This window comes from Chelon labrosus (assembly GCF_963514085.1).
Source record: "Chelon labrosus genome assembly, chromosome: 17".
NCBI lineage: Eukaryota > Metazoa > Chordata > Actinopteri > Mugiliformes > Mugilidae > Chelon > Chelon labrosus.
Window position 1 is genome coordinate 24,315,695 of NC_140350.1, and position 13,766 is coordinate 24,329,460.

Here is a 13,766-nt window from a genome sequence, read left to right on the forward strand (position 1 = left end):
GATGAGGGTCAAACCTTCACTCTGTACGCCTGAGAAAAACACGGAAACCTAACGCCTGTGTTCAGCGTGCACGCGAGTGGTGAGTAAGCGCTCGATGCCGACCGCACTGACCGCACGCCTCCGTCCAGACTTGTGTGTTTCTCACCTTGTAGTCGTTGCAGGAATCCATCTGGAGTTTCCTGTAACACACAGAGGGGAAACGCAAACAATCAGGGTGGCTGTGTGTGAGTGTGTATCTGCAGGATGAACGCAGTGATTCACACGTCTGAGGCCTTGCTTTAACATCTGACCTGGGCAGTCTGGGGTCACAGCTGGCATTAAATTATGTCTCCATGTGCATCCCCTGCCAGTATTTGAGCTTCACACTGTATGCAGACAAACATCATCTGGGACGCAGCAGAGCAGTTTAACAGCTGCTGATACATCACACACCATGGATTAGAACCCAGAGCCTTCCTGCTGTGAGGCATCAGTGCTAACCACCACACCTTTTTATGTTTAAAAGAGAGTGATTTGATTAGATTTGGAAATGAAGGAACATGTGATTATGTATATCCTGGTTCCTTGTTAGTATAATCCTAGTAGGATCAGCTGATGAACCATAACGCCCTGTCCTGAGTCACTGTCCCTGAGAGACTCCCGTGTCATGGGTCGCTGACAGAGAGGTGAAAAGTTGGAGGATGAGTTTATTGCTGCTCTCTAACGGGACACTGTCACTGCCACATGCATCAGCCGGGCGTTAACCTGATGATCACAATCCTCACTTAAGCTTTCTCTGACTCCGATTGGCTGCCTGGGATCACCTGACCTACAGCTCCTGGGTTACCTGTCAACACCTGCCTCGTCGAGGTTTTCAGGTGACGTCAGCCGCGTAACGATAAACTGATGACTACGAAAACTGAACAAAGTCGTCCTAAACATCTCAGTGAAACCGTAGAGCCTCATGGATTCTGTACAGATCCAGAGTGAAGGGTTGTTGTATAAATCTCTGCATGTTTCTGTCTGTAATCTTCTTTGGGACGATAAAGCCTTATCTATTTGTGTCTTTTCCCAGGCGTCACTTTCCCAAGCCTTCATTCCCCAGCGTAGCTCCACGGTGGCACCCCCTGACCCTGCAGGAGAAGTGTGAAGTAACCGCAACCGTGACTTGTAACTGCAAGAATTTTGATTTGACTGAACAAACCGAAACTAGCCTTTGACCTGTCTGAGCTTGCGGCTCACTAATCAAAGCTGCCAAACCCAGCGTCTGTCTCCGTGACAGTGTCCCACAAATGAATGTTGATAGAGATTCTACTCACGCTGATGCCAGGACAATAAAACCAGAACGTTTATGATATCATTGTTGGTTATTCGTCTGCAGTCAGTCCCATCCAATAAAAACATTTTTGTAGCAGCTATAAAAACTACCCTGTGGTTTAGAGTCAGTCTAAGGACTGGGTGCACATAAACTGATCAGGCATAACATTATGACCACCTTTCTAATATTGTGTAGGTCTCCCTTGTGGTGACTCATCAGAGAATGGACATGGGCCTTCTGAGGGCGTTGAATGTTGTTAGTGGGGGGGCCTTGAGGGGAGGGGCCTCTGTGGATCATCCCACAGATACTTGATCAGTTTGGGATCTAGTGAATTTGGAGGCCAGGTCAACACCTTGTGCTGTTCTTCATGTTTTTTTTTTTTGTTGTTCCTAAAGTGTTTTTGTGTGTGTGTCTGTGTCAGGCTGCATCCTGCTGGGGATGGGTGCTGCCATCAAGGAGTGTCATTGCTATGGGGTGGGGGTGCCTGGTCTGGTCTAGGTGGGTGCTACATGTCTAAGTAACATCCACACCAATGAATGTCAGGTCCAGAAGTTTCCCAGCAGAACACTGAACTGTCACAAGATGGTCGATGTTATTTACTACTCCTGTCAGTGGTTTTAATGTTGTGGCTGATTGGTTTTATGAATATCACAGTTGGAAATGTCCTGCAGACAAGAGCTGAATGTAATGTACTTACTGTCCACTGATCTTGGACACATTGTCGGAGATGTACGAGTGGATGTCGCGGTTCTTCCTGTAGACGTCGGCCAGCAGCTCGCCGAAGTAGCGCGTGTCCAGCTTCGTGGGCTCTGGTATCTCCCTCAGCTCGGTCCTCACCTGACATCTGGAGATCCTCTCTATGGCCGGCGGTGGCTTCTGCTGTATGACGTTAACAATCTCCATCTCCTCCACCTCCACCGTTTGCTCCTCCTCCTCCTCCTCCTGCAGATAACAGGGACAGGGACAGATGTCTAACCACTGTGTGTTTGTTTTTTTTTGTTCTATACATTTTCTGCACTTGGCCTATTTTCAAGTTAAAGATTCTGGTGCTACTTCATCTAAAATACTTTAATGGAAGTTCTTGTAAAGAATTCCAATCAGATTTACCAACCACCCAATCCAGGCTAGAGCATCAGTTCCCATCGGAGAGACTCCAGACCAACTTTCCACCACAAAACAACGCGTGGGTGGCGAAAGTTCGTCTGGTTTCCAGGCTAGCCCTGTGTCAGAAAGTGCTGGGAGTCATGAATAACCATTTCACCCTAGACATCTCTACAAGTACGGACAAGCGCGGGTAAATCATATGTTAGTCATGTTGTGTGGACAATCAAAATCCATAGTCGAACACGCCATGCAAAAACATGGCCCTTAATCTGCTGCTGTAACAGTCAGACTCTCCACGGGGGAAGATTTAGGAGCTGTCAGCAGGGATTTGTTCCCATTCATTCACAAGACACTCCTGTCGGTGTGTGATAGAGTTTGGGTTTCGGTCTGAGTTCCAGCTCATCCCTAAAATCGTTGTATGGGGTTTAGGATCAAAAATCATCATCCAAACTATTTCTTTATGGATTTGACTTTGTGCATTGAAGCATTGGGCCGTACCCATATTATCGACACATGCCAGAAATTGAACTGTTGCATAGCAGCGAGTGAATCCTACACTTTCCGTGCTGCAGTTTACAAACTGTACCTACAACGTGATGCGAACACACCCATCGCCTCCTGTTAGCTACATGTAGCAACAGAGTCCACTCGAGCAGTAGTTGCATAACTGGTTATCTAACGCTGAGCTGTGTACTCTTCCCACACTGAGCACCTTCACTCTCTGCAAACACCTGCCAGTCACACTCTGTGTTTGTTCATGCATGAGCGACCGGTCGTCCACGATAACGCTGTTTGAGGAAGTCTTGCTCCAACCTCTCACACGTCCATTTTTAGACCGGGCGCTGCACTTTGAGACAGAGCCGGTGGTTAAAAAGTAATTTGCATATTATTTCTTCTCAGTTACACCCATCCGACCTTCAGTAAACCCCTGTGGCAACACCGTATTCTCTGGGCTTTCCGGTCCTGAGTCCTGACTTTGATTACAGCCTGATCCTTCTCAAATTCACACAATGGACTGTTTTTCTTGGAGATACAATAAAAATGACATAATACAATAACAGGTTTTGGTACACAGGTTTTTGCTTAGCAATAAGCTGCTATTATTACCTTCATTGGAGACAATAATATTTCTGTCAAAATGATGCATTCGTTTTCTTTTGCATGAAATCCTCGGGGGTTCATTCCCCAACATGCATCTACTTTAACAGAATACGTGAGTGTTCTTGTGCACTGAATGAATTCATCAGTGCTACGCCTGACAGTGGTGAAAAGATATTTCATTTTTGCCAGCGCATACTATGACCATGCCTGAGGTGCCTCGAGCAAGCAGCTAATCCCCAAACCACTCCCTGGGCGGCACATGGGTGGTAAACGGATGTTAAACTTTTGTGGTTATATCTGATTTATTTTGTCTCACCAGGCTAACCTTAACTACCACTTACACGACTTAAACGTTTTAACAACTGAATTTCTGATCAGAATTAACAAATAACGTGCAACAGAACAAAAACCGTATATATCAGCGGCCATATTTATATTTATCTTTCATGTTTTAGGTGCATTCTGCTGGTTAAACTTTTACTGAAATAGGGACTTTTAATTATATAGGGAAAAATATATGCAATATATATACGAATATTGTATGTTGGTAACCGTTGGTGCAAAAACGTGCATTTTATTTTGATCCTACAGTATAATTAGAGATTATGGGAATAAAGCTGAATTCAAGAGAAGTTCTTCCATTTCCGCAAAGATCAGTTTTGCACTTATTATTATTTTAATCTCATAGTGTTCATTGCCCACATGAAATTATCTTTGGAATAAAAACCAAGTGAGTTACCCCTTCCCAAATGTTTAGACAGGTCAGGTAAAGGAGAAACTGAGTCATTTCTACATATTTATCTCAGTTACATTATTACTCCATGTCCACTGACTAGGTTAAACATGATGTCACGGCTGTGCAGAGCGGTCCAGCCAGATTCCACGAAGGCTCCGGAGAAGATCAGGAGGCCGAACTTTACACTACTGTGTCACTGGAGGACAGCGAAGACGAGCACAGTGCCCCGCAGCAGTTAGACATAATGTTCGGTAACATTCTTAGTTGCAGCTCAGACAAAAGGTAAATATTTAAGCTTCAACTGAAGTTGCCGCAAAACAGTTGCATTTGATAGCACCAGAGTTGTACTGTACACGTGTTCCTGATAAACTGGTATTTCAGATTGCAAGGAGAAGAAATACTACTGATGGGAAAGGTCCCCTGTCTCATATATCTCCAAGGATTTCATGTGACAATCCCCCAGCAGCACAGCCGATGGGATTAGGAGTAAACTATGAAGTCACCACAACCAAAGGTGATTCTCGGGACTACTGGGGCCCTTGGCAAAAACCTCCAGTTTGCAGTTAATAAACATGACAGAAAGATAGCAGGGCCGAGTTCAAAGGATAGGTTTCCCAATTCAAATGCATCTTGATCTTGAAAGATCTACGAGCACATTCACAATCTTACAGCTCGCTCACTAAGCTGACAAGTCGCCTCGTGGCAGTATTTCGACTCACGCTGGCAGCTCACATGCAGTCATGGACAATGGAGCAGGTGAAATAAACAACTAAAGAAATAATGTGGTGCTAGTGGGACTTATTTTATTTAAATGCCTGTCCCCCATAGTTAAGGCTAGACAAGCAGCATTCAGTTAGCTATTTATTATTAGCCTTGCTTTCTTATCTCCCTTTTCCTCTTTCATTATCTGTCATTTTTTTTATTCTTAGACATAGACAGTATAAAGATAGCTGATGGAACTGAAGTGAAGCCAAAGCAAGTAGAGCTCCCCCTGGTGACTGGGTGCAGTATAGGTCATAAGCTCCACCCCCTCCATGTTAGTGGGCGGGACTTGGGCCAAACTAAAACATGGAAAGGATGGTTTCTGTCATTTTAGGTACTTAATATAATATTTATGCATACGCAAGTGTCCATTTTTCTTTTAAGTTTCGTTTTAGTTAGTTATTTGATGCTATCGAAACAGAATGTGACATCACGATGACTACAGGTTGCCATGCCAACCGCTCCATGAGTCCAATAACACTGTGAGAGTTGAACAAAATAAATAAATAAACAAGTGCAGTGTATAATCCAACATTTCCTTGTAACTGGTGGAGGCAGAGCAGAGAGTAGTTTTATTTAAACGAAAACGCGAGTGAGTCTGGAGGAAGTGTGGGCGGGGCATCGATGTCGCGGCTCCACGTGGCTCCACTTTTGGATCGTACTGATCGTACTGGCTGCGCCTGTATCAAGGAAGTGGAGACGTATTGTCCATATTTATATACAGTCTATGCTCCCAGCCGGATATCTTCTTGACATGTAACAGGGTTGTGTGTGCACAGTTGTATTAGGTGCCTTTACAGAAGTCCCTGTCTACTGTCACTGAAAACACTGAAACACATTGCCAATGCTGTAGTTTTAAGTGGAGTGGGGGGGGGGGCTGTGCCGGCCCTGGGCCCCAAGCATTTGCCTGCCTGTTGACGAGCTGCGTCTCGGGCCACAACCAGGAAACCAAGGCTCATGTGTTGAGTTACAGTATTGTTTTCATTAAGAAAAATAACGCAGGAAATTCCAAGGAAGTGGAGAACAACACAAGCAGCGAGGTGGCCTTCCATGGAAGTCAGATCTGATTCAAATCCAACATAAACTCTGGCTTCTCCAAAACTGTAATGCCTCAAAAGACCAACCCAAGCGCTCACTCATGATGAATAAGCTTGTGATAATGTGATGAATGGAGACTTTCTAAATTATTAACTGTGAATAAAAGCAGATATTTTAAACACAACGAACAGCAAGTTTCAGGGCTTTCACCGTGTTTGAATAGCAGCTTGGCACCAAAGCAAGACACTCCAGTGACACATAACTCTGGTATCTGGAGAGCTGTAAAGTCAAACCCTGTAAAGTCTGGCTGCAGCGAAGACGGCGTGAAACCTTGAGCCTGGTTTATGATCCGGAACGGCTCAAAGGTCACGGCGGGATTAAGGGCTCTGCTTTTCTTGTTCTTTTCACATCAGAAAAGTGAGAAGCAATTATATAAGTGTAGAAGGAATGTCCATGTGTGGTGCCTGGGATTGTACGGGAGTGGGTGTGTCTGCAGGGCTGTGGCTGCTACACTAACATACCTGTCATTCTTCCAGAGAAAGGGAGAGTGGAGATAACAGACATTCATAAACCAGTCTGGAGTCAAAAAAAAAAAAACAGGAGCAAGGTGCTCGGTATCACCAGACATGCAGCTACATATCAGTCCTGTTTGAATGCCAGTAAATACAAGCCGGTGTCTAATGTTTCTTCTTTAAGACGTTATTAACATACAAAGCTCTCATCGTCTTACATTTAAAGTTTGCAGTCAATGGTTCAGTTTAAACTGACTTCACACAGGATCCATTTTCTTTCACTTCATTTGATGAACTGTCACAATAGTATTTTCTCTGAAAACAAAGCAAACTTAACCTCAATGACTCCCTCTGTGTGCCTGATAGTCTTACACTCTAAATCTTTTTATATTTGGGTCATTTGGGTCATGTTGTAGAGTAGTGCAGCAGTGCGTGCATGTATAGTGGAGAATGTCTTGTCAGCGTATGTGAGACTAGGAGAAACAGTATTTCACTCTTAACCTCTCCTAACACACTGACGGAAGTGACAGTTGAACTTGAAGCTTTACAACAACAACAAGAAGCAATTTTCCGACTCAAATCGATCTGGATTAAAAAGCTCCAACATCGATTCATAAACCCCCCCGATCGATTTATTAATTTTCTGTGATCTCGCTGCAGTTTCACGCAACCAGATTAGTCCAAGATGTGAGAGAGATCCAAAGCATGACAGAACCCTGACGGCTTCGTCAGACCTGAAAGCCGTTTGGATTTAAACAGTATTAAAGAGACTACTGGAGGTAAAGCACCGTGCAAATGCAACAAATCTTTGTATAAGCAGTTACAGAAGATGAATGAATGAATAATTTCTGTTGAATCAGGAAATCAGTAGCGATAGATTTACAATGATTATGGCCAATAAAATATGAAATGAGCTTCATAAACAGAGGCTATAGTTCTCATAGCAGTGTCACAGGTTCAGTTCCAGCTTTCGCCCTTTGCTGCATGTCTTCCAAACTCACCACCATTAAACTAAATGCACCTCAGAACCCCTCAGGAGCTCATTCCTGCCCATGGCCACCAAACTCTAGACTTAATGTCACCATCCTCTGCTAATATTTCTATTTTTATTTTATTCTATTTGTATTTTACTCCATCTCCTTGCAACTGTCACTTTGTGGGAAACAATTTCCTTGAAGGTTTGATAAAGTTTTCTGATTCTGACTGATTCCTGTCTCTCTCTCCACTAGCAACTGTCAAAATAAAGACCACGAAATGAAATACGAAATGAATAAGCAATTAATAATCACCTGGAACATTAAGGAATTTTTCTGGATTAATTCAACCATCCAGTAAATCTACTTTCAAAAACAGACTAATATTTAAAGGATATATTAAAAGGTAAATAAAAAAGGATGACGCCTTTGTTCAAACCAAACATTTACCTATATATAAGAGCAGGGATTCTGAATATCGATTCATGATGTGTTGCACTGATCAAAATAGTTTAGAAGATAAGTTTTTGGCCCGGGAAAATCTCTGCAGAGACATCATCAAACATTTTCAACCAAACTAAATTGTGACTTTTCTGACACAGGAGCAGCTGTGAAGCTGAAGCTGTTTTTGTTTTGTCAGGTTCTGCAGATAAAGAAAAAACGCCCCGGGTGGACTCTGACAGGCTTTAATAAGCAGCTAACCTTCAGACGCTAAATTCCAGGGATCCTGAGCTGCACCGAGCACAAGCTGTGAAGACCATGTGGGAGGAAAACAACAGCTTTGTGATGATAGGTTTAGTAAAGCAGACTGACCGTGAAAAGAGTCAGAGTACAGAGAGAACAGAGTATATCTCTGTCACACCAGTTATTTCCTTTAAATTAAGTCATTTTATGGACTCTTATAGCAGAAATGTGAAATACTGTTTGGTCCCAGCAGCTTAAATGTGAGAAATGAATATCTCTCTGCTCTGATAAACTGAGAATAAACTATTTTTTGCATCAGTTGAGGTTTTATTTGACCAGGCTGTGTAGTTTGAACCGTCTCTGTCCAAGTTGACAAATAAGCTTACAAAGCAGCACCGTCCTGTTTCGAATGCAAACAAAAATCTTTTTATCGTCATCAGCTGACTGCTCTGGCTTTATGTCACTCCTGCGAGCTATGAGATGAGAACCCCCGAGGACCAGTAACTCAGTATCTAAACTCAATACGTCACCTCGCTTCTTCACCGTGTGTGATGTAGGTCAACGTCCTGGGCTCCCAGCACTCTGTGTGACCGAGTAACACTAGAGGTTGTTATTGGAGAGAGAAGAATCACCTTACCACACAGCCTCTTTGTGTGAGTCTCTGTGAATGTCTTTGTGTGCGGCTACTGTAAAAACCCTCAAGTCATTCCTGTGTGTGGCTCAGTGCGACAGTGAAGCAAGACAAAAACTGAGACGACTGAATCGCAGCAAGTTTTTAGTCTCTTTTCAAAGTGTTTTCCAGAATAAGGTTTAAGTCTGTAAATAGTTTAAGATATTTAATCGCGATTAATCGCATAATTTGCACAGTTAATTCACATTAACTCAAATTAATCGCATTTATTTGGAGGGATATTTTTCAAGTTTGCATTACTTCAGTATCTCAGCTGCTCAGATGTCTTGTCTAGCAGGACTTTGGAGCTGAACCAGCTTCTTGCTTGCTTTCTGCTGTTTCGATCACTTCCCGATTTCCCAAACTATGACAAACAGGTCGATGAGATAAAGGTTTCGGTTGTGTGTGAGAAATGATAAGAGACCGAAAGAAAAATATTAAGGATGCCTGGGATAATATGAGCTTTGCGCATACTCAGTGTCTCAAACTTTCATGCAACTGCAAACCAGGCCTCAAATCTACCACCTTTGATTCCCAACCGTTTATCTAAATGAATAAAGTGTGATCTCACATTCTGAGCATTAAGCCGGTCTTTCTGTGCACAGGATGCTTCATCAAAGCAAAACATCAAAACCAGCAACCTTCAGCCGCACCTTTTTAGGGAGACAGATTTATTCATTCAAAACCAAAAAGGGAAGCGCAGGAACAACCGCAGTTAAGCCGAGGATGAGATCAGAGGCAGGTGATGCTAAGTGAAGATTTTCAACCACATCTTGAGGTAATCCAGAGGTCGCCGTAGCAACCGAGTTAATTAACGACAACACATCAGTTTAGAGGGGAGGTTCTGTGTGTGGGAAAACTGCAGGAGAAACTGATACTACTGTACATACGTTAAACAGTCATCATCAGAGGTGTGTGACTAACGCCGTCAGAGGCGTCGGAGCTGTCATCATTTCACTGCGATTGAGTTTATGTCCACAATGTCCGTGAGACAAGACCGTGTTCTTTCAACAAAATGTGTTCAGTCTCATTTATTTATTATTACAAATCTGAATCACTCTGGGTTTGTTCAGCCAATAGTTCTGATATCACACATTTGTATGTCAGAAAAACGGCATGAGAAAAAGCATGGGTGAGGTCGACACGGTTGTACAGGTTGTTGCAAGACTTCTATAACAACAACGACGGGTTTCTGCTGACCGGTTGGTCAGAGCATGACTAACAAGTAGGGATGTCGGTATCTGGGTCAGTCCAGGCATTTCTAAAATGATTGGTATCGAGGTTCACCCAAGTCTGATGCAGCCTACAGTAACTGTAGTGGCTCCATTTACTGCGGGGGAGCAAAATAAATATGATTGGGACATGCATGAAAAACAGGATTTCAGTTTTGTTAATCAGGCTCATCTTTCACAACCACAATATAAACCAAAAAAACTCCACACTTACACATGATGCAATCAGACTGCACCACTAGGCCATAACTCAGTCACCCCCCCCCCACCCCACCCTCCCGGCTTCAGCAGTGAGGGCGTGCTACAGCAGCAGATGGCGTACTGATGTGATGAGATTAAAAAAAAGATACACACGTGTTTCAGCTTTTTGAGGATGAATGAAAACGAGTCGTTTAAAAGAGTGAAAGTTCCACGTGTGCCACTTTCCCTGCGTACTGCACATGCACCACCATAGCGGCTGCAGAGCGGAGCCGTATTATCTGTTTACTCGTAACATCACTGATGCGGCGAACGCTGACGGCGCAGAAATTACGACTGCAAACCCGTATATCCAGAGCGAAGCTGTGAATCTTGTTGACGCCGTAAAAGTGTGGAATGAGAGGCTTTGAATTTGTTTTGGTGTTATTTCTTAAAGCTGCAAATCAACTCCAGAGAGACAACCCTAATGTGAGGAAGCTAAAAAAAATATAGAAATATATTTAAGACCTTTTAATTAAAGCTGGGGAGCCACTTTTAACAGATTTGTTTGGCTCAGAGACTGAAGCACTAAAGAGATTTGCTCCTAAAAGCGTGACGTCCTCTTGCCTCACCACAATGCAACGCCCTCCTTCACCATCCTATAATTAAGTGTGAATGCTTCACATGCCCTGCAGTGGTGAGAAAAGCCTCTAACGAACCCCCCCCCCCAAAAAAAAAAAAAATTAGTTCTCAGATTCGTCATTTTCACATAGTCCTTGAATCTCAAACATTCATTACCGCTGCAGCACACGAGGAGCAGGTGGAGAGAAAGGAAAGTCCGAAGCCTCATCAGTAAACATGTCCATCAACAACCCTCCTGCCTAATGACACTTCAGACTACAGGAGAAACACCTTTCACTCAGGTCGACTAGCTCTTCTCTCATCGCACCGCTGAAGTGACAACGTCAGAAAATCTCCCAAAGCATGGAAGAATTTGCTGAATGTTACAGCCAGGACAAATATCCCCTCACCAGTGTTGTTAGACTTTAAAGTACAGGTGGTGCGGGGCATTCAAATAAAAATAAAGCCACCCTAAGTGAAAAGTGAAAGTATAGTAAGGCTGCAGCAAAAGCGGAATATTCAAATCCAAACTGTATTATGTGCAGTCCTTTGTACCTTAGCTCAACATCAAGGCAGACTAAACATTAGCTAAAAGAGCCTTAGAAAGGTCCAGCACTCAGAATAAATAATCAAGTCAATGACTGAAAGATTTAATTGAGGATTTTTTGCATTTTAAAATGAACATAATCTGCTTTTGAGTTTCTGCTTGGACCAAAAAAAGTACGTTCCAGTACATTTCAGACAATATATATACTTAACTAATAAAGAAAATAATGTGGAGACTGCTACAGCCCTATTCCCATTCAATTCATGAGATAAGATAATTTGTCCCACTCCCATATCACTGTAGAACTCAGGTTTCTATTTACTGTAAAGTAAGCCAGAGAAAAACACGTATACATGCTCAGACTTGGTTTTACCTATATCCTGCAGAAATTAAACCCTCTGTCAGGTCATAAACATCACAACATATATGAGGTTTTCTGTGGCGTCTTGTACACACCTGCAAACATCTTCCTATAGACTCATTGGCGTGCCACAGTTCAGGTGTCGCACCAGTTCAGAGAGGCCTCCCTTTATTATGTGTCACTGTTTGATCTTCCACGTTTGTGGTTTTCTGTGGAAGGTAAACAGGCTGACGACAAATACGATTCAGATCAGTGCAAAAGCTGAATTCCCCCTCATCTCTGCAGGCCCACGGTGTGAGACAGAAGCACAAAGCAGGCCCAGTCTGAGCCTGAGAAGAGTCAGTTAATCAGAACATGCTTCTGCTACCGTGCCCGTGCCAAGCCTTCTATTGACTCATCGCCGATCCTCATTGTTAATTTATCAAGTCGTGTTGGTTTTGGCAGTGACGTTGTTTCACTGCTGTCAAACGCTTGAAAAGATCATGAAAAGGGACATTCTTTCAAACTATAACAGCATGTGAACAACTGCCCGGGTGTCATTTTTATGACATTTTTATGACTTTACTGCTTAAAACAAATGATTCCTCAGTTTAAAACGAGACTCAAGCTGTGACTCTGACTGCAGGAAAACAGCTATATTTACACAGACGGCAATGTTCCACTAATAATCAGAATAAAAATGCCCCACGTGACCACCCTTTAATCAGAACCGGACCAGGTCGATCAGAGGGAGTTTTTAATCAGACTGAGAGGGGTGGTGTAAACCTGTGATAATTCATTCAACAGGAAGAAAGTAGCTCCTAAGAACCATGCAAACACTTGATCTATCTGCTGGTTTCTCTCTGGTTGGAATAAATCCATTCTCTCTGAGCACGTTTGCTCAGCACGTTGGGTAAACCTCAGGTGAGGAGTTTCCAGGAGGGACAGGAACATGGAGGTAGAAAAACAAGATGAACAGGGGCAGAGTCTATGTGGACACCTTGATCATCGTCTTCTGTTGAATTCAGTGTCCACATATTTGCAGCAGATCCAACTTTCCACAATGTGCACGCTGCACAGTGTCAACCAAACACGGTGCAGCGTGCACATGTTAAGTCACTGCCTATTAACTTCCCCTCCTCCTACGGAGTCACATGGAAGCCTCCACATCTGTGGCTCCTGCAGGTGTGCTACATAGCAGGAATTCCTTTCGTTACTCTCATTCTACACTGCAGATTCTTTCATTTCATTGTGCTCTGTGTGGCTTCTTCATTTTGCAAAGTGCTATGACTTATGAAAAAGCCAAAAAGCAAAGCCTCCCTGACACCTGGCACTTCAACTTTCACTCCACTCTACAGCCATTTGCCCTCCCACTCACACGTCCATACACATTCCAACCGTCCGACCCGCCAGCTCCACCTCTGGGTCTGTTTTTATTTCCAACACATGCCGCAAGTCGAGAAATTTCTACATCCCGGTCAAGAACCTCAAGTCTCCAAAAATAGCAATCATGTCACGCAGCAGCAGCCCTCGCCCTCGGAGTGTCTTCTGGTGTAAAGTCATGATGTTACAAATCAGGGCAAGGCTGAGAAACTTTCCTGTTCCTGTAGAAAAAACACGTAGGGGTGTGGCCCTCGTGGCTCCTCGACAGCCGTTTTCATCCGACTTTGCCCTCGCTGAACAATGAAATCATCAAAAGGTTTCCTCAGCTAGGTCGAGGAGCAGAGGATAAGAGCCTGAAGCCTGACAGCACAAATCATTTTCCATAAGCGGCAGCAGACAAGAATGAACACGCACCGAGTGAGTCGGAGCAAAAGCAGATTAGAGGGGTGACTCTGGTAAGCTGTGCACATGACGTACAGGAGAAGAAATATCGGAGTTCACCCTTCATTTCATTCTAACCTTCATGACCGTAAACCAGACACTGATGAACGGGTTAATTCAGGATAATTTCAACCAACTTCCAAATAA

General features: G+C 43.5%; 1 protein-coding gene across 2 annotated transcripts in view; it reads right to left on the reverse strand.

Moving 5' to 3' along the window:
- The window catches only part of pof1b (POF1B actin binding protein), a 32,862-nt gene that overhangs the window by 12,552 nt on the left and 6,544 nt on the right, over nt 1-13,766 (reverse strand). For both annotated transcript variants that reach the window (XM_084565423.1, XM_084565422.1), the window contains exons 3-4: nt 1,995-2,239; nt 146-179 (exon numbers count right to left, since the gene is read on the reverse strand). In XM_084565423.1, the coding sequence (XP_084421549.1) occupies nt 146-179; nt 1,995-2,239 (279 nt within the window). The remainder of the gene's footprint in view (nt 1-145; nt 180-1,994; nt 2,240-13,766) is intronic.